At 37.5% G+C, this 24,691-nt stretch overlaps 1 protein-coding gene across 2 annotated transcripts in view; it reads right to left on the bottom strand.

The window, feature by feature from the left end:
* Window positions 1–4,324: 4,324 nt before the first annotated feature.
* The window catches only part of PDE10A (phosphodiesterase 10A), a 380,239-nt gene continuing 359,872 nt past the window's right edge, over window positions 4,325–24,691 (bottom strand). For both annotated transcript variants that reach the window (XM_065057593.1, XM_065057592.1), the window contains exons 20-22: window positions 21,141–21,221; window positions 17,023–17,111; window positions 4,325–8,951 (exon numbers count right to left, since the gene is read on the bottom strand). In XM_065057593.1, coding sequence (XP_064913665.1) covers window positions 8,834–8,951; window positions 17,023–17,111; window positions 21,141–21,221 — 288 coding nt within the window. In that variant the 3' untranslated portion in view covers window positions 4,325–8,833. The remainder of the gene's footprint in view (window positions 8,952–17,022; window positions 17,112–21,140; window positions 21,222–24,691) is intronic.

Here is a 24,691-nt window from a genome sequence, read left to right on the forward strand (position 1 = left end):
TTACTCTGACATGCCACAGCATTTACTTTGTTCCAGGCTTTTCTGGTATCTCTAATACTGCACACAAACTATTACTCTCAGGGCAGAAAGAAGCTAAAGTCTCTTTTCCACAACTCCAGCCTACAAACTCAGTATTTGGTACATACCCTCTTCTCCATGCTTTCGATAAATCTTGGAAACATAGCCCTGCAGAATAGCTTTACACTTCCAAATCGCTTGGAATTAACTCAGATCACAGAAGTAGAGAGGGCAGGAGAGGTTGTAGAGATGGCAGTCCTCAAAGGTGAAAGAAAAAGAAACTGCTTCACAAGGAAAGCAAATTCATAGGACAAAAAAGCAGAAAGAAAAAAAAGGCAGAAAATTAGGCACCTGCCAACCTTATCAGTAAATTCTATTTAATGATTTCAAGGTGCTGATTTAGAAGCTTTCAGATAGCAACTACATGAGTCCCTCATAGGATGTTAGTTTTCCTGTGTGCAGGTTCCTTTTAAGTCAGTGGTACAGTACATCTTGCTTTTCTGAGACTGGTGCTCTTACGGTTCACATGTCTTGTGGTAAAGGACAGAAAATGTCTTTAACAGATCCCTTACCAGCTAGAATGGCAACCATCTCAAAACAGTAGGTCAGCTCCCTCTGATCTGTTGGCATTGCAAAGGTTTAGGACAAACTCAATGAAGACTGCTGTCCTTGTGCACTGGGGAAGCAAAACCATACTAGCAGACATCCTGGATTAGCTCTGAGTCCCAGATCATGTGGAAGTTCTCTAGGTTTGCTTGATGGACTCAGCACTTACTTCACTGATGCTTCTGGTACATCACCAGTTAAAAAATAGCTAGCTCTGATAGCAATGCTCTGCTGGGGACAAGAGAGGGATTTCAGAGAGTATTTTTCCATAATATGCAGAAAAGAGTAATTAAAGACAACTTCCAAAGGAATATTTTCTGAGTTTTTGTGTGTTATTTTATGTATATTCCCAAAAAAAAACAACATAAAACCCCACTGTTTATTCCTTGGAAACTTTAGTTCTATCATGCTTGTGATTCTAAGGTACTAGTGCTGTGGCTAATTAGAAGCTTTGAGAGGAAGGAAGTCAGTACATTATACATGAAGCTCTGCGTAAGGCTACAGCACATCTTAATATATTTGGTAACTAATAATGAAAACAAGGGAGAACTCCACAGACGATAGACCCAATTCCCTAGACACGTACTCAAAAGCATTTGCCATTGGCCCTCACATAGAAGTCGGTTCAGATTCAAAACAAAATCTGGCACTGTGTTAAATTAAAGGAGTTTGAAAATTTTAAAGATTGTATGCCACTGTGATAGCTCAAAAGTTGTTAAATATGAAACTACATATGCCAGCTTGAAAGTTTGCACTGGGATTTCTTAAGCCTTCACTCACAGCTGCAGAAAATGGAAAAGAAAGCACTCATCTATGGTACTCATCAGCAGCATCTGTGTGGACATCACAGCTCTGTGATATGTGCCCTTACCTGAGAGGAAAGTCAACACCATCATACGAATTATAAGGTGATTAACTGATTGCCTCTCTATTTATGTTGAATTCTTGAATGCATGTAACCAGGGATATTTCCAAATGTTCATAACATAAAAAAAAAGGTGTTCAGAAGCTTGAATAAGTTAACAAAACCCCAAACCATCCACTTTTGGCCAACTTGCACAAGGTCATAATGGAAATCTGTCACAGAACAACCCAGTTCCCTCAAGTTCATGAGTAGCATCTTATCAGACATCCATTGTCTTTCCAAATGCGCTGTAAATATTATTTTCTGCAAGCTTCAGTAGATTTTCATGTTAAGAGAAAATTCATGTGTCACTGGCCCTATTCTCAGGCTAGCCACAAGAAAGTACTTTTTTTTTTTTTTTCAGCAAGGTCCGATTTTTTTGTCATGAGATATAAAATATGCCCAATATTGAATATTTATTTTCTCTCCACAAGTCAGCAGCAAAAAAACAACTTAGACTTCACTAGCTGGAAACTAATGCTATCATACTGCTTCTTTCCTTTATGATCAACTAGTCCATCATCACTAATTCCAAACTGCCCATATTCACCACTGCACCACATACACCACTGCTGATGGTAAAATTTTCAAAGGTTTCTGGCAGATACTGACTTTCTTAGGTGCTTCCAAAAGTTTCTTTTTTTGCGTTTTGCTTGGTATGTTACAAGCCTATTTTTTGATTTCCGTATGCTCATTAAATAGTGTTTATTAGCAACTTACATGGCTTCCATAAGCAACATAAATACAGTTCAAGGAACAGAAGTAGTTCTACAAACATTCTCACCTATATTCACAGGTTTTACATTTCTATAAAAAAAGAAAAATAATTAATGCCGGCTAAATGCTAACAGATGATGTGGTGAAAATCATTTAGCCCTTCCAGCAATGTTACAAACCAAAAAAATTGTGAAAGAAAAACTTTACCTGGTATAATTCATTCTTTTCAAAGTTCTTCGGTCTTAGGTTTCCCCTTTCTTTTAGAAGACTTTTATAGAATATATCTTACACACACACCTTCTGAAGCATTTCTCTGTAACTCATTCTTCACCCAGAGACAAAGATCTTCATGTTCGTAAACATTGACGGTACAGGTCGCTCTTTCAAGAGCATTACTGAAACACAAAAAAAAACAACAAACCTTTCTCCCTAATCTGAGGAAGAGTGGCTACAGATTGAGGAAGGGGAATTTCTCCTTAGTAATTGTCTTCAGCAAAATAAGTACACCAAAGTAATCTCCAGTGCTTGTTGAGGAGGTGAATTCCACTGAAATCTGTTCCTTACAATTGACTCAAATGAGCACAGGATCTTAAAGAGCACTTGGATACCTTCAAACAAGCCTAACTCCAAGATCCTCAAAACATAAAGAAATGCGGTTTTCCTCCCTAACATTCAGTGAGCTTCCGTTAAGGTGCTTTTACATTCATATTTTCCAATATCTGCAAGGGAATATATGCAGAGGTCTCTGACGATGTTTTTCAAGAACAAAGGGTAAAAACTTAAGCATCTTGAGTGGGCCATCAATAGCAAAGCACCACGCTCTGCTATGGGAGATAAGTCTGCATGGCAGGCAGAAAAATACGAAAAGGCATATGATTGCTGGCCATCAGTTTGAAAAGCTTGACCAGAACATCATTGATTGACTTCAGGCTACAGTTCCTTGCCAACAATATAGACACAGGTGGAAAGGATGAATTTAATACTATTCACAGAATATTCCTCTTGTATTGCTCAAAATAATTCAGAAAATTTTATCTTAAATGAAGAAACCCTATGCATTAAATGCCAGTGCAATTTCCATGTAATCACAGAAGTTCACCCTTACAGCAAACCAAGCTTTCTGGAAGGGCTGGTCACAACTGCACTAACCCAGGAGTCTGTAAAACTCGTTTTTGACAACTGTTTATGGTAGTTAAACCAAAACAGTCGCCCTGGAAATCTCTTTCTGGCCAGGTTGTCCCAGCGATGCTGAGCTCCTTCAATGAGGGGGGAAAGTAGGAACATTTTGGAGGCCACGCTGAGAACCAGAGACAGAGTTCAGGTTGAACTCTCTGTCCCAGGCTCAAGATCTTTCTCTGAGAACGGCAGGGTCGTGCAGAGACACAAGGCCACTCTGAGGTCTATAAAGGGTGAATACTCCGGTTGCTGAGCATGAACAGTGCAAGAGATCTTTGAAGCAAATCAATGTATTAGGTAGATAAATGCGCAGGATATTTTTATCCTTGTTTTTGTTCACCTATTTTATAAATATCTGCTTATGTGTTGTTTAGAATTTCCCTTTCCAGTTCCCTGAACCTAACTTGTATTTTCTTGGTATTGGCAGCTTCAGACTAAAAAACCTTTAACATTTGAGTGTGAGATTATTTTTCTATAATATTTTCTACAATATTTTTCTGAGTATCTCCGTAATTCCCCAAAGGCAGTAAATGATTTGGCATTACCTGCATTGCTGTTTGACAGTGGCAAAGCAAGGACCTGTGAACAGCAAGGTAAGTTCTCTGGCACACGAGGGCAACTGGAAAAGTGCATCCTTTTGCAGTTTGTGACAACTGGAACTTGCAATAGGTGATTAAAAAAAAGATATTTTTTTTTACAGAAATGACCTTACATTGGGAAAACACATCATAAAGAGCAAAACGCAATTACAGGGAAAACCAGGCGCTACCTTCTTAAAGGATTGCATTGGGCTTTGATTCCATTTCTTCTGTGGATTACTTGTGGTCTAAACACACACATACACATACTCACTTCCCACCCCACACTTTCATGCTCAATAACAGCAAAAATAAACATGAAAAATAATATTAAAAAACTCTGTATTCAGTAATATTCACACCAAAGTATATGTATAGATATATCCATTAAAATTATGAACATTTCTAAATATATTTTATGTATCATACATATATTTATATGTATAATTACATATCCACAGAAGTAGTCTTGCTGTGCTAAAGCCAGCAGAAAAAGCAAAAACAGGTTTCACAATAGGACACCCATATATGCATATGTACTGGCTGTTTGGTTTGTGAATTTATTTACAACTTAACTATATCATAATAAATGCTTACTGTTCTATTGTACAAACGTAATAGTAAAGGTTTAGGTTGTTTTTTTTTTTTTTAAATACAAAGACTGCAAATGAATACATGAAAAAAATTACACACCATGTACAGTATTTATAATTTATAAATGCAAAGTTAAGACCTCTTTAAATTATTGCACTTGCATATTTTTTTGTGTTTTTTTTTTACAAAGATAGTTTATATGTATCATATGCGTGTGTGTCTGTGTGTAAATATATATATAAAACAAATTTTTCAGCTCACTAAACGTAGTAAAGTCGAATGTTGTTTCCTTGAAGTTCTTTCTTCTTCACATAACAGCCCAACCTGAATTTTGAATATATATGAATCTACTCTACAAACCAGTTTGATCTACCCTAGAAAGCAGTCTGTTATTTTAGTTTTTTTGACAGAGTATTGACACCCGTATTACAATCGAGCACAGTTTTTGGTCAGAAAGCAAAATAAGAGTTATGACTTGCCTTTGCTAGATTGGGAAATACAACCTAAAGTTTGACCATGAATCTCCTCGTCATAGTATGCAGAAAGCCTTTTCTGTGCTTAGAATGAACAAATTAATTGTTCCACTTCACACAACTGTTCCTGTATCACAGTGTTCGAGGCAAATGCATTTTTTCAAGAGGGTCATAATTGTTTTGAGCATCTAATAATCTCTGCTTTTTAACATGAACCATGCTATTTGCTATCCCTACAATTTTGACACTAAATGCTCTAAATGCAGTCACAGCAAAATGATCACACTGTTCTAAGTTTAAACACATGAAAGGAGTCTGTGCCACATAAAAATATTAATTCCACACTGCATGTCCCCTCCAATTGAAATATGTTTTATCATATACTCCAATTTAAAAAAAACACCCCATATTGCATTCCTCTAATGTAATAACTAAATGGATACTTTAACAAACTATACTGCCATGAGTTGAACCCTTACAGCAGAATGTTGTACCACTGTACAAAACCCATAGATTAATTATAACAGTGGAGTTTCTGTCACTGCTGTACTAAACTATGCAACATCTCAGATGAGTATCACGCTATGTCAACTATTTTTCTCACTTAGTGCATACCTTTCAGGCACCATTTCATAATGTATTAGAAACACTCAGATATGGCTTCAAACAGTCCTTTTACCTTTACCAGCCTTAGAAGGAAAAGCAATTGGCACTGTTTACAAAAATAATGCAGTTCTGGGAATATAAAGCCGAACACTTCTAGGAAAGGAGAGGTCTGTTGGCATTTTATAGATTCTTATTGATCTTGGACAAGATCAGTTTTAGTAGGATGAAAATGCAAGGACGAATGGCTTTTGGCAGTTTAACTTAATGGGCCAGATGTCTTGAAGATCTAGATGTCTTACTGCTCTGTGAGCCCAAGTCCAGAATTTTGAACAACTAAATCTCAAAGTGTACTTGAGCCATGAAATTCAACTGCAGCTTCAAAGTTTTAATTTTTGGTGGTTTTGACTTTGGAAATGCAAGTATAAGTTTGTTTCTACAAAAAAATTACACATCTGAATCTGCACTCTCTAAATGCTTAGACAGACTAAACTTGCTTAGAAAATACAGCCCAATGTGGCTACTACCGTGGGTCTACGTTCTACCAAAGAGTAACATTTTGTCATGACCTTTCTCCTTTTACTCACCAGGAAAACAAACCAAACCACAACCACTGGAGTCAGAATTTTTAATTCCAATGGACGTTATTCTATAGCAAACACACATTTTATGTGGTTTGGATAGTTCTATATTAGAAACAATGTCTGATTGACTTGAGACATTACTAGAACAACTTATTGCCGATTTGACAAATTTGTTAAGGAAACATGTTCTGTAACAGTACTTATAAACTTTAAAACATAATATGTGATACTGCCAAATATTTTGAATGGTAACTAACAGAACTAGTGAAGTCATTACTGTCAATGAGTAAAAGTTGAATTAAAAGTTTTCCATAATGCAGACACATTGTGATAAGGAATATTTTTGCAACACTTGTTAAGATCAGCATTCAAAGAGGGAGAATAACAGAAAATACACTTAACCTATGAAGGAAAAACGTTCCATTCAGTTGTTGGGGTATCTGAATGCCGGACAGCATTTTTGTAGTCACCAAAGATTTGGATAATTTTCAAGTATTAGGAAATGTGTATTGTCTTTCAAATACTTAGTGGATGAAAGGTTGCATCTACAAGATTTAATTAAAACAGAACTGCTAAGGAGTAAAGCAGAGGACACAGCATGATATACTGTTCATTCTATTTTCGTGTAATTGTCTTCTGCCTTTTTTTTCTTATTCCAAAATCAATTGCTGTGTTTAACAATGAATTTCTGCACTTAGAATTGGCAAAATAAACAAAAAAAAATTACTAAGCTGCTGCTAGGTAAACCTGTATCATACAAATAAGGTAACTTCATATTGAATACTCAACCTCTGGGATATCTATGTACTGCAAAGGCTCAAGTGCATTTATGTATTTTGTGATTATATATCATGTACTCTACACATCGACAGATACTGGTATGTGCTCGACCATAACAGAAGGCAAAACTCAAGAGTCCAAGTCATTTACATGAAACCCATAAGATGGGGTGCTTATTAGAGCAATACAGCTCCACAGACAGGAGATGGAGAAAGAAAACCTGTGTTCTGTCTTTAACTCACTACTACCATTTGTTGCAGTTACATAAATGGCCATGTTATCACAGAACCTCTACAAGAGAATATCTTCTGTGAAAAAGCATATAAGGCAGTATAGGCTGTATGTGAAAGGTATGCAAAGACTGTCTTTTCACCTACTGTGTGGAACAATATAAAAACTTTTTTCTGATTTTTAAGAGAAAGATGAGGGCAAACTAAGTGTTGTTGAAACATACTGTACAATTGCACTAAATTTAAAAGAGCGGAGTGGCATTAAATGTAAGGTCCTAAAGTCTGTGCAAAAGTTTGTAAGGCTGAAGCCTAAGTCAGCACAGAACTGTAAACACAATATTTTAGAGTACTTTTCTTCAGTCAGCTATTCTTTCATTGAGAGTTCTGAGCCTGGAAATTTTGCTGAACTAGGGGAAAAAAGCAAACAGACTAATGGAGAAATTTGCTAATTTCACTCATCTTGGGGAAGGGGAAGAAACAGCAGAAGACATGCAGTGTTACCGTGCAACACAAGAGCTAGTCAATACAAAAACATTTTTGATTTATTGTGATGGTACCACAATCCCTCTTATCAGACCTGACTTTTCTGACAAGGCTTTTGTTCCCAGCAGATAGCAGACTTCTGATACCTTTTAAAATACAACTCAGCAGGTAGAAACAAAAATGATTATTCTGCTTAATTGTGAGCTAGGCAAGGAAATCTTTGCTGTCACATTTAAATTTTAATGATACTTCTGTCACTATGGATGTAAAAACTCCAACCTGAAACTCTCATATTGAAGATAAATATCCAGTACTTCCAGTGTTTTAAGGAAGGAGTTGTCTAGGTTTATAAATCATTTTGAAGAACAAAACACCATCACTAGTTCTTTCAACATTTGCCTTGTGAGTGACAGACGATTTGCATCATGATGCTTAATGAAGTATTTTAAACCTTTAACCTGAAGGTTGGTTTTCCTTTAGTTTGCAGCAAGAGAATTCACTGTAACCTAAGCAAGAATTATAGTCTTCAAGGATTCTGCTGGAGTTCAAACTGATTACAAGTAGATCACACATAAACATTCACAATAGCAATGGGTATATTGTTCTATTTATAGCCAAGAACTCCCAAGTGACACTGGTGTTAAAGCCAGCCACAGTACGGTATAATAAAAGTACCATTGAAACCCTTACTAGAAAGATACAATTTAGAAGTACCCCCTTGGATTTACCCCACCCCCCATCAGTTTTAAATTAAGGCCTCAGCAATATAGCCCATGAGATAAGGCCAGTCTTTTATATTCACAAGTCGTAAGTTCTCTTTTGATAGCTGATTCCAAAACATCTGTGTTGTCGTTTTCCCACCGTTCACGTTGTGTCACTGATGTAGGTCAGGAGATTGGCTGCCAGAGTCATTTAGCTGAGGTAACTCCATGGGCGTTACCTTCCTAGGCAGATCTGCTTCTCAGTCTGCATTTTGTAGCTTTTCTTTTTCTTTTTTTTTTTTCCAAATAAAAATGAAACAAAACATAAGACAACCCCCAAAACAAGAAGTGATGCTTTTCAGGTTAAAGCAATCTGCTTCTGCTGTTCAGTCATCAATCTTCACAGGGAGTGAATCTGAGGTCCCAGGAGGAAGGGACTGGGCAGGCATCCATATAGAGGCTTCCTCACCTCTTGTTACTTTCTCCCATTGGCTGAGATTGTCCCTGGAGATGCAAAAAAAAAGTCAAGAGGTAAAGCACTGTTCATAAGTTCACTGGGATTTCTTCCCAACGAAACCGTCTGCTGAGATGTAGCTTTATGGTGTACATAAATATTTGCATGTCATCAAACTTTTATCATCCTTACATTATTTCATCCTTTACCTTCAGGATCTCATATTGTAATTTCGTGTGGCTCATACATCATACCTTCTCCAGAAGGAGCCCTGGAGCTAGAGGTTAGCACCTGCTTTCCATTACAAATTTCTAGCCCTCATGGCTGCAGAGAAAACTCAGCTGTGACCCAGCAGAGAGACATGTCTGCAGAAACTCTGAAACAGCAGTCTGGAAACAAGCAGCCTTCGTCACTTCAGACTTCAGGGATTTTACCACAGCACACTTTGGCCCTTTTCAAAACCACAACAGAGAGCAGGACTTTTGCCAGGAAACTTTCTTCATCAGAAACCACACAAGCGCATTAAGCCTTCCAAAACTCCTGCACATGGGCTGCCTGACAGCATATAAAATTTTGCATGCCAATACCATAGTTACCAACTTCTGAGTTCCTACTGTGGTGATCATATCATCAATCTACTACATTTAAAGAGTTTCCCTTCCTCGAGATAGAATTATTTTTTTTTTTTAGTGTCTCACAGCCTGACCAGCTCCCAAGTCCAAATTTTGGTTCACAAGCCATAAAATGATGAGAAATTAAACTAGTAACATTTGAATGATCTGAAGAGAGTACAAACCTACAATCTTACTTGTTCCACACTACTACCACTCCAGCGACATGGTAATCTATGGTATCCAACAGTGGACCATACCTGTGACCTATGGCCAAATCTAGCATTCAGTATTCAAATACACAGAGAAAGAGAGCAAGCTCAATTTTTTCACAGTTTCATACTCTCACATACCTTGTTACTAAAACAACAGTTCTTAGATGTCTTCAGTAAATAAACACCTTGGTAAAAGTACTAAAGTCTTAGATGCTATGTGTCATATTATCGTATTACATCGGAATTTATGTGGCAGAGCTCTTCTGATTTTTATGTCACAGCTTTGCTGAAGCCATTGATAAAACAGCAAGTAATGAGATGAAAGCACAGAGAACAGGTAAGAAGAGAAATTGTTGCATTTTCTGGAGGTGGGGGAAGGCAGGATCTGATGGATTCTACCAACGAAAGCTGGTGCCCTCTAGGGGAACACTGACAGCATTTTCTGCACATAGATGGAAATTTGCTCTGCCTAGTGCTCTAGACCAACTGGAACTCTTGAAGGCAGCTTCAATATGGCACTGAATCTCAGCTAATACAAACAGGCACTAAGGATCAGAAAAACTGAACTGTCACTATTTCTAGGTCCCTTTCCTGAAACTGGGAAAGTAATGAAGAGAATTGCAGCAAAAATATTTTTAAATTATGTTAGTTTCAGCAAGAAGTGAGAGACATGAAATCACATGAAAAATTGTTTAAAATTATTTGGTCTGAAATAATTCAGTTCAACTGAGGTGATTCTCCCCCTCTGCTCTGCTTTTGTGAGACCCCACCTGGAGTGCTGTCTTCAGCTCTGGGTTGCCCAACATAAGAAGGACATGGACCTGTTGGAGTGAGTCCAGAGTAGGGCCACAAAGATGACCAGACGGCTGGAGCACCTCTCTTGTGAAGGCAGGCTGAAAGAGCTCGGGTTTTTCAGCATGGAGAAGAGAAAGCTCTGGGGAGACCTTATAGAAGCCTAACAGTATCTAAAGGGGATCTATGAGAAATTGGAGGATGGACTTTTTACAAGGGCATGTAGCGATAGGACAAGGGCTGATGGCTTTAAACAGCACGAGGGTAGATTTAGACTAGATATAAGGAATATATTCTTTACCATGAGGGCAGTGAGGCACTGGAACAGGCTGCCCAGAGAAGCTGTGGATGCCCCATCCCTGGAAGTGTCCAAGGCCAGGCTGGATGGGGCTTTGAGCAACCTGGCCTAGTGAGAAGTGTCCCTGCACATGGCAGAGGGGTTGGAACTAGATGATCTTTAAGGTCTCTTCCAAACCAAACCATTCTATGTTTCTAAGAAATAAAGGGGGAAAAAATATCATGCAACCTCATCCTCAAAACAAATATACTATTAATAAATTTGCCACTTCAGTAGGCCTATTGAGTACATATGCTACAAAACACACATAGGACTTACTCCGAACACTGTAACACAGGTGGCTGGTAGTTTTCATCTATACAGAATGCACAAGATATTTAGAAATGTTCTAAATAAGAACATAAATAAATTGTAGGCAAGAGAGTATTTAAAAATGTGGAATGAAACACTGGTCAAGAAAACCTTGTAGATTCTCAGCTGCTACCTTACCTCAGGGAAATCAGTGACTGATACCTTTTCTTTTTAAGGATTCAGATAGTACGATTAATTTGCCTTTATGCTCCCAGTGAAGCCCTGGCTCCTAAGTGTCTGGAATAAATGCCCAGAGGCTCTCAAAATAAAAACCTTTATGCTGACAGGCTGTCTTGGCTGTTTCTTCTACTATTATTTGCAGCTGGTGCCTGCATTCCAAACAACTCAAGGACATGGAAGCTTAAACACTGTGTTCCAAGAATGAGCACTGCTGGTGAGGAGGTGGTATCAAAATCGTTTCAGTCAGCAGCTGAGGCAATACCAAACAGGAATGAGTGTGTATTCCTATCATCACACTGAATAACATTTAACTCTCTCTCCCTCAAAAAAAAAAAAAAAAAAAAGGAAAAAAGAATAGTGCAAAACATAACATAAATCTCGGTTTAACCCCAGCCAGCAAATAAGTCCTGTGCAGACACTCAGTCCCCAAAATGGGTTGGGGAGAGAGAAGAGTAAAAATGAGAAAACTCGTGGGTTTTATCACATTAATATGTAAAGCAAAAGCTGCATAAGGCAAAACAAGGGATTCATTCACTTCTCACTGGCAGACAAGTGTTCAGCCATCTCCTGGAAAGCACAGCTCTATCATGCGTAACGGTGACTTAGGAAGACAAACGCCATAACTCTAAATGTCCTCCCCTTCCTCCAGCTTTTATACTGAGTATGAAGTCATATGGTGTGGAATATCCCTCTGGTCAGTTGGGTCAGCTGTCCTGGCTGTGCCTACTCCCAGCTTCTTGTGCACCACACACAGCATGAGAAGCTGAAAAGTCCTTGACTGCTTAACAACAACTAAAACATACACGTGTTATCAACATTGTTCTCACTCTAAATACAAAATACAGCACCATACCAGCTACTAGAAAGAAAACTATCCCAGCCAAAAGCAGAACAACCTTAAAATAACGTACATTTCCTTAGGTTGGTGCAAAAGGAATTGCCATTTTTGCATTATTGACATTTGCTGTTTGATATTGAAATACATTCTTAAATAAATGTGGTTATGTCATACATAATTTTAATGAGTTTTTCTTGCTTTATGTATTTTTTTGCTACTAAATTATTACTTGCTGTGTGTTCTGTACTTATTTTAGACTATGGAAATGATGTTAGACAAAAAGCAAAATTGAGTGTTTTCATTACTCAAGTTCCAAATGGGTCAGAAAGTAGCAGAGACAGCTTGCAACATCAGCAACGCATTTGTCCCAGAAACTGCTACCGACCGTACAGGGCAGTGATGGTTCAAGAAGTCTTGCAAAGGAGACAAGAGCCTTGAACATGAGGAGTGTAGCAACCGGCCAATTGAGAGCAATCATCCAAGCTGATTCTCTTACAACTACACGAGAAGTTGCTGAAGACTCAACATCAACCATTCTACGGCCATTCGGCATTTGAAGCAAATGAGAAAGTTGAAAAAGCTCAATAAGTGGGTGCCTCGTAAGCTGACCAAAATATCAAAAAAAATAGTTTTAAAGTGTCATCTTCTCTTATTCTATGCAACAACAACAAACTGTTTCTCAATCAGATTGTGACACGCGATGAAAAGTGGATTGTATATGACAACTGGCGATGACCAGCTCAGTGGCTTGGACCAAGAAGAATCTCCAAAGCACTTCCCAAAGCCAAACTTGCACTGAAAAAGCTCATGGTCACTGTTTGGTGGTCTGCTGCCAATTTGATCCACTACAGCTTTCTGAATCCCAGCAAAACCATTCCACCTGAGAAGTACGCTCAGCAAATCACTAAGATGCATCAAAAACTGCAACACCTGCAGCTGGCACTGGTCAACAGAAAGGACTTAATTCTTCTCCATGACAACACCTGACCATACGTCACACAACCAATGCTTCAAAAGTTGAACGAATTGGACTATGAAGTTTTGCCTCATCTGCCATATTCGCCTGACCTCTCTCCAACCAACTACCCCTTCTTCAAGCATCTCGACAACTTTTTGCAGGGAAAGCACTTCCATAACCAGCAGGATGCAAAAAATGCTTTCCAAGACTTTGTCAAAACCAGAAGCATGGATTTTTGCACTACAGGAATAAACAAACTCATTTCTCGTTGGCAAAAATGTGTTGATTGCAATGGTTCCTATTTTGATGAATAAAGGTATGTTTGAGCCTAGTTATAAAGATTTAAAATTGATGGTCTAAAACCACAATTACTTTTGCACCAACTGGAGATCTTCCTAGTCGATTTCCAAATCTGCATCTCCAAGTCTTAACTCAGACAGAAGGCAGAGAGTAACTTCAAGGCTAAGACAAAACTATCAAACTGTTCATCAGAGGACCTTATGCCAGGGTGTGGATTTTCAGGACGCTTTTTAGTCTTACGAAGATCTTACACCCCATGCACACATCTATACCCCAGTTCTGCATCACTGTAACCTAAATTAAGGAATACACAAGAGCAGAGTAAGGAGCTGTGTCTGTAAAGAGCTGTGCTCAGTCTGGAGATTATGCCAGTGTAGCCATCAGAAGTAGCAGTATTATAAACAGAATTCCAAACAACAAAGAACTTCTACAATAGAAAATATTCATATGACCTCTGCTGGGAGTCTGACTGTCAGGCATCACACCCTTTGCAGAGAAAACCGCTCCTGAAGAGTTGTTCATGCTTGATCTTCAGAAGCATGGAGAACCTTTCATCTAGAACACGTATGTATGCAAGCGCTTGATATCCTACAATTCAACTTCACATTTCCTCACCTAAGTACCGAAAGACGGACCATCAAGTAGTACACGCCACTTTTGAAAATAAGCCTCATTTGGATACATGGCTAGAAACCAAAAGATATGGGTCTTCCCAGAATCCTTTTCCTGAAAAGAGGTTGTGCAGTCTTAAGCACTCAACCAAGCCTTTCTTGGCCTCAGATCCCAGTAAGTGGAGTAACAATGCTAACTTCTTACCAAGGATACTGGCAGGCTTATGCAAATATTTCTACAGTAAGCACAAACCTATTTTTAAGACCTCCCATTTGATTGTGCAAGTAACAGAACTCTGACAACAAGCGCTGAGGTTACTTTATTAATCATACAGCTTCTGCAAGACATTTGCATGTTAAAAGCATAAAGACAGAGATTTGTGGAGTGAAAGCACACCTCAACATTGACAAATGCATAATACAGAGAAATCAAAATTTTCACATATATAAAGCAGTTTGACAGTATTCCTTAGCTTGAGTAGAAACAAGTATCTAGAAATGCTCATAATAAGCATTACCGCATTTCTAAATGGTGGGTATCGTAGTTGATGCTATTTAGTCCATGTAAACAGTATAAAACTCTTTCTGACTGAAAACATGGTTACGCAAAGCAGAGTCTATGTTCCAGTTACATGGATTGAATGACCAACTATTTAGCTTTCAGCCATTAATACAGCTGAAGCAACATGCCTTCAAGCAAGAATAACAAAGAAAAAAAAAAGAAGTTAGAAAACTTACAAGACCTCAGACTACCTCTCTGTAAAGCAGTTGGATGACTCATGACCTCGTAAAGACTGAAAGGATCACAAGTAGTTCTATAGCAGGGGTGTCAAATTCATTTTCACCGGGGGCCACATCAGCCTCGCGGTTGCCTTCAAAGGGCTGATTGTAAGTTTAGGACTGTATAAATAGCCTCCAGCTGTTGTATAAACAGTCCTAAAATTACATTCAGATCTTTGAAAGCATCTGTGAGGCTGATGTGGCCCCTCGTGAAAATGAGTTTGACACCCTTGTTCTACAGTTTAGTTCAAGTTCTCTGATTTTGCACTGAAAGCAACTCTATTAGTCAGAGTACGCATCACTCAGATATCTATAATCAAACTATCAACATGTACATGTTAGGTCAATTTAGCCCAAGGAGTACATATTCCTGTCCCATACTGTAACTCTGAATTCCAAAACAGGATTTGGACTTCAATACCATCGCAACAGTAACACACTCCATGGCATTTTGAAACTAGATAAGAGTTTATTGCTGTATTGTAACTGATGGAACCACTAAAACATACACTTATGAATACTTACATATTACTCAATTTAGAATAACAAATTACCAGACATTGATACCTTCATAGCTTCTGAGGACTAAAGACACTACTATAGAGATCAACTGCATGGAAAAGACAGGCCCTGAAAATTTCATCACAGTAACTGTGCCTCAGACCTGTATCCCTTTTACCTTGCATCTCTCTTTTAAGAAGTACATCTAGACATGGTTTAAACATCTTCAACTGACATTATTCCAAATGCTAAAAAAGACATTCACCATATTCCTTGTTTGAACTTTTGGGCCTCAAGTAGTCTTTAAATGCTAAATCAATGAGCTTTGTCAAATCAGAAAACACAGTATGGGGACAGTTACAGATTTTGACAAAGTTTTTCTCTTGGATAAACAATACATTTCATCAGATATTTGAGTTTCTCGCTACTAAGATCTCAAAACAATATTTAAACTCTTTCTTAATCTCCTTTTCTTTGTTAGTGTCTTTATCAATTCTTCATAAAGCAAAGATGTATAACTGAATTCCTAATGTAATAACTACCGAGGTATAGTCTCTAATCCTACCTAATATTTCCTCCCTATCCATCTAAGGGTTGCAGAGCCGTGCCCAGTGGTGGGACCTTAGGGGAAGCTGACTATTAACAATGGCACCTAGATACTGGTTTTCATAACACAGTTCCTCTGTCCCACTGGTACAGACCTACACACTCATCTCCTACCTATGTGAAATAGCATTTGGGCGCAAATGAAATTATTTTGCTAACCACTACATTAAATTTCACGGCATTTTAAATACAGTAGGCACCCTTCTGTTACTTCACACAAATCATTTAGCCCACAAGATCAGGAAAGTGACAAAGTAGGTAAATCTGCTATACAGAACAAAGAAAAGCTCAGTGCTACATAGAATTTGAGGACCACAAGACCCAAAAAAAACACCAAACAAACAAACACAAAAAGAGAGAGCTGCTAGTAAGAGCATAGAAAAACAGACCTCGTTTCCCTGGATGTAACTGAAGGTTGCTGGCATTTTATGAACCAACTGTTTTTCCTTAGAGAATACTGATTAACCTGAAATGGGAGCATTTTTGTGAAGCATACTGGTTTCAATAGAAGTTTTGTCAGAAAAGATTGCTAAGGTGCGGGATATAAGTATTGGACAGAACTACCTCCACACTACCTCCACAAAGACATCCACCATTGGTTCCAGGGTGGAAGCAGCCAAGTAGTTAAGGACTGTTGACTCTCCTCCAGAAGATCCCAATAGACATCCCAACTGACTGATAGGACAAAATTTGCATCTCCCACATCCCAACCACATATCCAAACCACATTTTTTTAATGATATAAAATTCTAGCCAACCTTAGTTGTGAGAACCATGTCGTAAAAAGAATACAGAGAGAAACTGCACTGAACCAGCCTACATAGGGATACATAAGCACTCAACCTGTTTCTGTCTAAACGTTTTCGGCATCAAACACATTTTAATCAGCTGTGCCTGTAGATCTGCATTAGATAGTCCCAAACAATAGTTATTGCATAGATCAATGCAAGATGTGTATCCTTGTTTATCTGCATTCAAATTCTAAAATTCAGCATCTGTATATCCAGACAAACTTGCAAAGCATGATGTTTTCTCTTTAACGAAGCTACAAGCTATGCAAAACCTTGCACATTTACTCACCTGCATGCCCGGAGCAGTGGCCCAGTTGAAGGAAAGATCTTTGCAAGTGTGGTGTAACATGGGATGGCTACAGCATTGTAGAAACCAATCTATAAAAAATGGCAATGAAAAAAAATAGTTAAATGTTGCCAAACTACAACACAAAGTTAACAGCCAACTATAATGGCTCAAAGCTGTTGACTACTTATTTACTACGTATTAGTACTTCACCCTTCTGCATCTCATCTTAATAACTGAATACTTTAAAATTAAGCACTAACAATGAAGTCTCTGAAAATTACAAGTTGCTTACATGCCCCTCTCATCACTAATGTGGCTGCTTCAGATAGCATTTCCTACAGGACCTTTTATTATTCAACTGATTTGCCCAGGATTTGTCTGGCTTTTTGGTGTCAGTAGTGACAGGAAATAGGTGCAGATGGTGGAGCCATTTCTGAAAACATTATTCTTGTGATGAATTTTTATTTTTTCAAAAGAAAAGTTGCGCAGCATTGCCAAAATATGATGAAATTCTAGATTTTTCTGGTATCTTTTAGAGTATGTATTTCATAGTTCAATGTACTTGAGATGCTGGGGGCTTTGCACTTTTGCAAAGTTTCTAAAAGGGATGCACTGTGATGACTAATTGGCTTGCAATTTCTTTTCATGTATGTGGTTCTGTGATATTTTTACCATTATCATATAAATCTATTTAGAGAACATCAAATGAACACCTTTTAATGATATCTGAGTCATTCAGGCTTTGGGGCCTACGGCAGTTACCATGTCACAACTGAGTTGTCATGATAAAGAGGGAATTTTTAGAAAATTCTACTTATATATTAGCAAGGATGACAGGTTAAATTCAGATCCATTATAACATCACTCATTTATCTCAGACTCATGATAGTTACAATACTGCACTATGAACCCTTTCTTTGGGCAGAGTTTTTACATGCCTTTTAATGAAACAACATATATTGTACTGTGACCAAAACATTTGATAGTAAGCCTCTTATTAACAGGCTAAACATTGGCCCTTATCCAGAAATCAAAGAGCAACTCTCGTCCTCACCTCCATCAATAGATTCCCCCCATGCTGCTATGTAACCAAGTCTATTCTATACTCAAAAAAATAAGATACACTTTCTGACCTGAGAACCCAGCGGTCTGAGTTGAAGTAATCATGGTGTAACCAACAGAAAGAAAATGCAGCTGTCAATAAAGCAAGGCAGAACACAAAGTCTGCTCATCAACAAAATATTTACTGTTTTGCATAATGCATTGTTTTCTTCCTATGTGGTGGGGTTTTTTTTGTTTGTTTGTTTGTGGTTTGGGTTGGTTTGTTTTTTGTGGGGTTTTTTTAGATTTTTTTTTAAGGGGGGATATCTTATTTCACTGGAAAAGAGCAGATTATTCCATAGCTATCACAAATCAGAATAGGACCGTAAGTACAGTCAAAGTTTATACCTGGCTGAATGACAAGTGTGTTGCCATTGGAAAACATAAAAGATTTCAACCAAACTAAGTTAATCTGCAACATATTCTGAACAAGCTTCTCTTTGGAAGCCCAGTATTTAAAAACTAAATATGTCCTTCAATATTCTTACAGCTTTTAAGTTAAAATGCACATCAGTCAAGGAGGAAAACCCCTAAAAAACTTAATGAATTTAGGTTTTGAACGAAGCCAAGCTAATTAAAAACACTACTTCACGAGACTTTCCATTTCTGACCAGAACAAACTAACACAAATCTCTTTAGTACAAGGTTTAGATTACCTGAATAAACTATTCCAGATTTATTTTAGTGTTGCTGTGGCTAGACAGAAAGCCTGGAGTTCACTCAGGTATGAGCAAACTATTGGAGTCACTGCAGGAAAGGCAGTGTGTGCATATCCTAAGATGCATATGCAAGAGGAAATAAAAAATATATTTTGCTTCTGAAATAAAGTGCTCCTGTCTCTCCAACTGTGTGTCCTAACCATACTGCTAGCTTTAAGAGCTGGATCTTTTATGTTCTGACTGAAGTAAGAAATGACCCTTAGCACTTTAATCCTTGCTACATAAGAGTAAATTTTCTATTTTCAACTTGAAAACTGTATTTCTGGGATAAGTTTGAATGGCTGAAGCACACGAACCGTTCCTTCTCTCTCCCTTTTTTACTTGGGCTGGCCTGACTTGCTTATTAAAAGAACTTTCTGCATAGTTTTGGCATTTCTATTTTCTTCATAGGTTCCATAAGCAGAGGCAGAAAAGAGGGTGATGAGATCCTTGCTGAGTCAGGAACAAATGCTCAGTGCAGGCTGCAGAGCAGACAGACACCAAACTCAAGAGACCTCCTTGCACCAGTTGTGCTGCAAAGGGTGGAAAGCACAAGAGAGAACAACTGATCTGGCTGCTCAAGTGAGATGAAGAGCTAAGTACAAGTTATTCTCATCAAGGATGAGTACTTAAGGCAGTAGTAGGTTTTTTTTCAGAGATTACAGGTTTATACAAATCTTCATTTCCTAAACAGAATTGTTATTTAAATAAGGTATTAATGCTTTAATTAGAATCCACATAAAATTACTCATTAATGCTCTTTTTTAGAGCTCAAGGAAATGGATGATAATGCTTTATTAAGTTCTTCAGTCTCTACATACAGATAGGAATGGTCACTTTCACAGAATTCTGTATGTCCTAAATCTCACATCTTGCTGTAATGTTGTTGTAAGATACAGCAGCTACAACTATATTACAGACAATGGCTTTTAATCTCCTATTTTGCTTAATATTTTCCTGCTTTACTATTAAAAAGCACAAAACAGAGCATGAAGTAAAAAAAATAAAAGAACCTGATAAATACGGTATCTGGAACAATGCTTACTGTGTTTTAAAAATGAAAAAATAATCTTATTTTTTAGATCCATGTTTTCACCCCATTAACAATTCTTTCACAAATGCCAAGATGACTACATACTCTAATACTGTGTACTTTTCAAGACGGCTAAAGATAACTGATACAGCGTGTGGAAAAATGAACCAAATGCAGAAAAACGTTCTTTCCATTTTTAGGATTATACTAAACACAAAGATAGAGTAAATTAACTGCTAATTCCTTACTGTGATAAGGGTAATAGTTTTTATGCTAAATATAATAGAGTATATGGAGTAAAGTGTCAGAATAAAAAAAAAATCCATAGTCTGGCTTTCCGAGTAACTAATCTACAGGGATTTTGGGATACTTTGTCATTTCTAATTAATTATAAACATTATTGTTCATTTCACAGTTCACAAAACGCTTTGTGTGCTAACTACCGAAAATTAAGACATTGGAGACGACTGAAATGTAAAAAAAAAAAAAAAAAAACCAAACAAAAAAAAACCACTTATACATTTACATATACAGATGTATACGAATGGACAATTTAAATTTATTTTTCTCTGCTCAGATAACCAAAGGACAAGTTACTTTTTTTCATTTACCCAAAAAAGTTAGTTCCAAGACCCTTTTTTCCTCTCAGATTTATGTTTACAAAATACAAATTTTCCCTAAAAAAAGCAGTCCTTTCTGCACATTTGTCCACAGGAAAATCAGTACCCATAGAATTTGAAACATAGACAATTGAGGTTCTTAGAAATATATCCTCAAGAAACTTTTTTTTTTTTAAATTTATTTTTTTAGAAATGTCAAAAAGCAATGGTTGGAGTTCTCCAAGAAACTAATGAATAAAGATTGGTCTAAAATCAAATATTTTTAAATCTGAACCTGAATATTTTAATCAGGAACAGGTGAGAACGTTCATTTTGCATTCAGGATAAAACAGCAAAACCTTTTATATAAGGACTGAAGCAACCATTTGGAAGTTGAAAGTGTTATTGACACTTCGCAAAATCATAGGTGATCTTGGTTTTAGCTAGTTAGGAGTACAAAGAATGGAACAGGTGACAACAGCAAAGAGCACGTCATTTAAGTAAACATTCAAAAACAAGCTTTCCACTGCTACTTAAAAAAATTAACTTTGTTTTGCATGTAGAACATAGAACTCAGCAGCCCACATACACTAAAATCAAATGCAATATTCACTAACATATAAAATGTTTTTCCCATATATGTTTTATTAACAGTATAAACATGTATTTTATAGAGAGCGATCATACCTGACCCTGAGGGACTTCATCTTTCTTGTCTCTGTCCATCATAGGAATAGGCTGGATACCCGTTTTCTTCATCTCATCACCCTGGAGAAAGCCAGAGAGAGAGGTTAGGAAAACAGAAATCAAAACTATGGAGATTTTCATTAATTTCCATCTTCTAGTGTATGTCAATTTCATTTTATACATTCACCTAAATGACAATGCAAACAGCAGATCCTGAAAAATAAGTTTTTGTGTCAATATACACACATTTACCTTATTTCCAAGGGCATCTCCACAATATAAAGCAACTGGAAGTAGAAAACCAAAGAAATCAGTCCCTTCTATTCTGTTGTACTTACAGTTAGTCTCATCTTTCAAAACATTACCTATTTAAAGCACTATAATACAATGACCAGTATAACGCCACTCATCCATCCAAGGAAAAGCTGAGTAAAATAAATTAATTTACAATATGACTTCTTTGTCAACAACCTGATCTTTTTGACCATGCTGCTTTGAAGAAGCTGTCAAACAACCTTTTTAAGTAGGTTATCTCTCTACATTCATTTTAGGAATACTAGGAAAGATGCAGTATATCCAAAGACCAGATATATGTAATGTACAAGAGAAAACTGGCTCCTTGTATTTCGCCCATTACCAGCATAGCAGCCAAAACATATTTCCTAGCATTATACTGGGCCTGAACATAATTCCTCCTTAAATTCCATAGGTAGATGGCTAATTTCTGTAACAAATGGAAGTTTTCCAATAGTCTTATGCCTCAACTGCATTATCAAAACACCACAGATGTTTAATCTTGAGGTTATAATGGCAACTACAACTGTAGAAATGCTTGCTTTTGGCTTCCTCTTGTGTCTGAGATTCCAAAGTCAATGTGATCTTCAAACTGCTATAACCTTATGTTTTGGGTTTGTGTGGCAAGGTTTAGGTAGCCGGGGTCTACAGGTGTGACTTCTGTGAGAAAATGCCAGAAGCCTCCCCCTGTGTCTGATAGAGCCAATGCCAACACTGTGAAGGCTGCCATGGGGAAAGTTAACTCCATCCCAGACACCTGAGTTAGGGCAAATGTTTATGCAGGATAACTGCTCATAAAACATTTGCTTATCTGTGTCCTTTAATGTGAGTTCAGCTTACAGAGGTTCAGCTATCTGAAAACTGGGATGTTCCCTAAATCTCTGTTCTTTGTTTCTGCTACAGTTAGTGAAGGCGTCTCCTAGAGACAATTTACTACACCCTTCCCGTAAGATTTTATCAAGCCATGTTTCATGTGTCCACATACCCTTCTCAAAGGCAGGACTTTTGCACCTTTACTCGAAGAGAAGTTTGCAATTTAATAAATTGATTCTGGTCTGACCAGAGTATCTGACTGCCTTGCAACTACCTTGAGTGTAGAAAAGATGGGGGCTTCTGGAAGTCAATTCTCTCTTGCATATTTGGCCTCAACATCACCTGCTAACTATGATTCTGCTCAACCAACAAGAGGTATAATCAGGAAGCTGGTTTTGAATTGATGTCTGCACTATTATCTCATATCACATATTTCTTTCTCCAAGTAGAGAGGCTAGAATCATCAAATCTAGTCTCTGTTAGACATTTTAGTGTTGAAAGAAACAAAAGAAAATGCCTCCTTTCTCACATGATAAAAAAGATGCCTATAGCAATTCCAAGCACAGTAATTCAGCAGATTGTTATTTAGGAACTGTAAGCAATTTTTTGTTTTATATATCCCCAGTAAATATTTGATTTTTTTATTTTATTTTTTTTTCCATTTGCTTGAAGTACTGCAATTGATTGATCCAGGACTGTCTGCAGCTACCACAGTCTCAGTGATAACCTCACCATTAAACCATTTAGCATCTTATGATTTTGTCCTGGTTTTGCTAAAAACAAGTTTCTCTTTTAGTGAATTTTGCCTGTCAGCTAAAGCCTTCATATTAACTGCATTTTCCTGGAGAACCAGACACATGTTTTGGTAAACCTAGCAATGGAATGCAAACTTATTGATAAGCATGCATGGACATCTCGCGAGAGGGGCGACGAGAAATAAGTGACCAAGAAACTGACCAACTGTGTATAACATTCCATTCACGTGAATACTTCATATAAAAGTGGGAGATCACGAGGATCTCGTCCCTTTTCCCTTTTTCCTTATGGCCGACATTAGGAGAGGACCTTGCTAGTCATCCCTGCAAACTGAGGCCTAGTGACAGACTGAATCCAGCTCCGATTGGCTGCAGAGTCTAATCCAGGACTTGGGGTGCCGGCTCTGCAGTTGCTGAGACTTTCAAGATTGGTTTTGTATTATTTTCTCTATTCTTATTAGTAGCATTAGTAAAACATTGTTAATTTTTCCAACTCTCTTCTCTCTGTCCTTCTTTCCCTCCCGATCACCTGTCCTGAGTGGGAAGGGGGGAGAGGGAGGGGCAAAAAGGGGGAAGTTGGGGGGAGTGGGGGTTAACAATACATCTACCAGGGTTTTATTGTCACCCCGCAATCTTAACCCTCGACAGATTTTAAGCTCTTTGATTAATAGAATATCAAGTGCCTGAGAAACACTTGGAGTCAGAGTTTTGAGGAAGCCGTCTGGCCTCTGACTGACTATGGCAAAACTGAATAAAGCCCAGATTTATGTTCACCATTTCACCTTGAAAGAAAAAGGTATCACAGAATCACAGAACGGTTTGGGTTGGAAGGGACCTCTTAGGATCATCCAATACATCCCACAGACCTATCCCAACAGGACCAGCTAGAGCAGGTGGTCCAGGACTGTATCCAGTCCAGTGTGGAATATCTATAATGACAGAGACTCCACAACTTCTCTGGGCAAACTGTGCCACTGGTTGACCACCCTCACAGTAAAAACATATTATGTTTAAATGAAAGGCATGCACTAGAAACACAAGTGTTTTCTTGTGATCAGTATGTGTCAGCACATAAATGATACACTGCTGTAAAAATACTGCTTTTATACTCATAGTTACGATTGTGACCAGAAAGTTAAAGTTTTAATCAAAGAAATTTGTATCATACTTACAGTATGATAAATAAGTATCCTAAAAAAATATGGCAGAAAGGGTTTACAACTGCCTAGTGTCCCATATCTCACGAAACAGTCATAGCAGACAAATCTTACACAAGCTTGTAACCCTATATAACTGATCAGCAAATTTATCATTTTGCTTGAGGTGTAGCACTGTGGGAAAGCTTCATGCTCAAGTGATATCAAGGTAAGTCTTAGCTTAAGAAATTAGCTATACTGGGCTTCATTCAATGAAAAAATATCAGTATGACATACCACAAAATTGTTGCAACCTCTTCTGCAGTTGTTGTTTTAGTTAATAATAACAAAAAGAATAAATATTATAATAATGTTTTGATTAAATCATTCGACATACTAAGACTATGAACTCAAGTAGTAATTAGAAACCACATTCTATCTGACTTTTAGAACTATAACATAACAACTCAATTTAGTCAAATATACTTTTTTTAGAGTTTACCTTATTCCCAATTAAGTAAAAAATTCTGCAGTGAAACACAAATCTAAACTT

This window comes from Columba livia, chromosome 3 (assembly GCF_036013475.1).
Source record: "Columba livia isolate bColLiv1 breed racing homer chromosome 3, bColLiv1.pat.W.v2, whole genome shotgun sequence".
NCBI lineage: Eukaryota > Metazoa > Chordata > Aves > Columbiformes > Columbidae > Columba > Columba livia.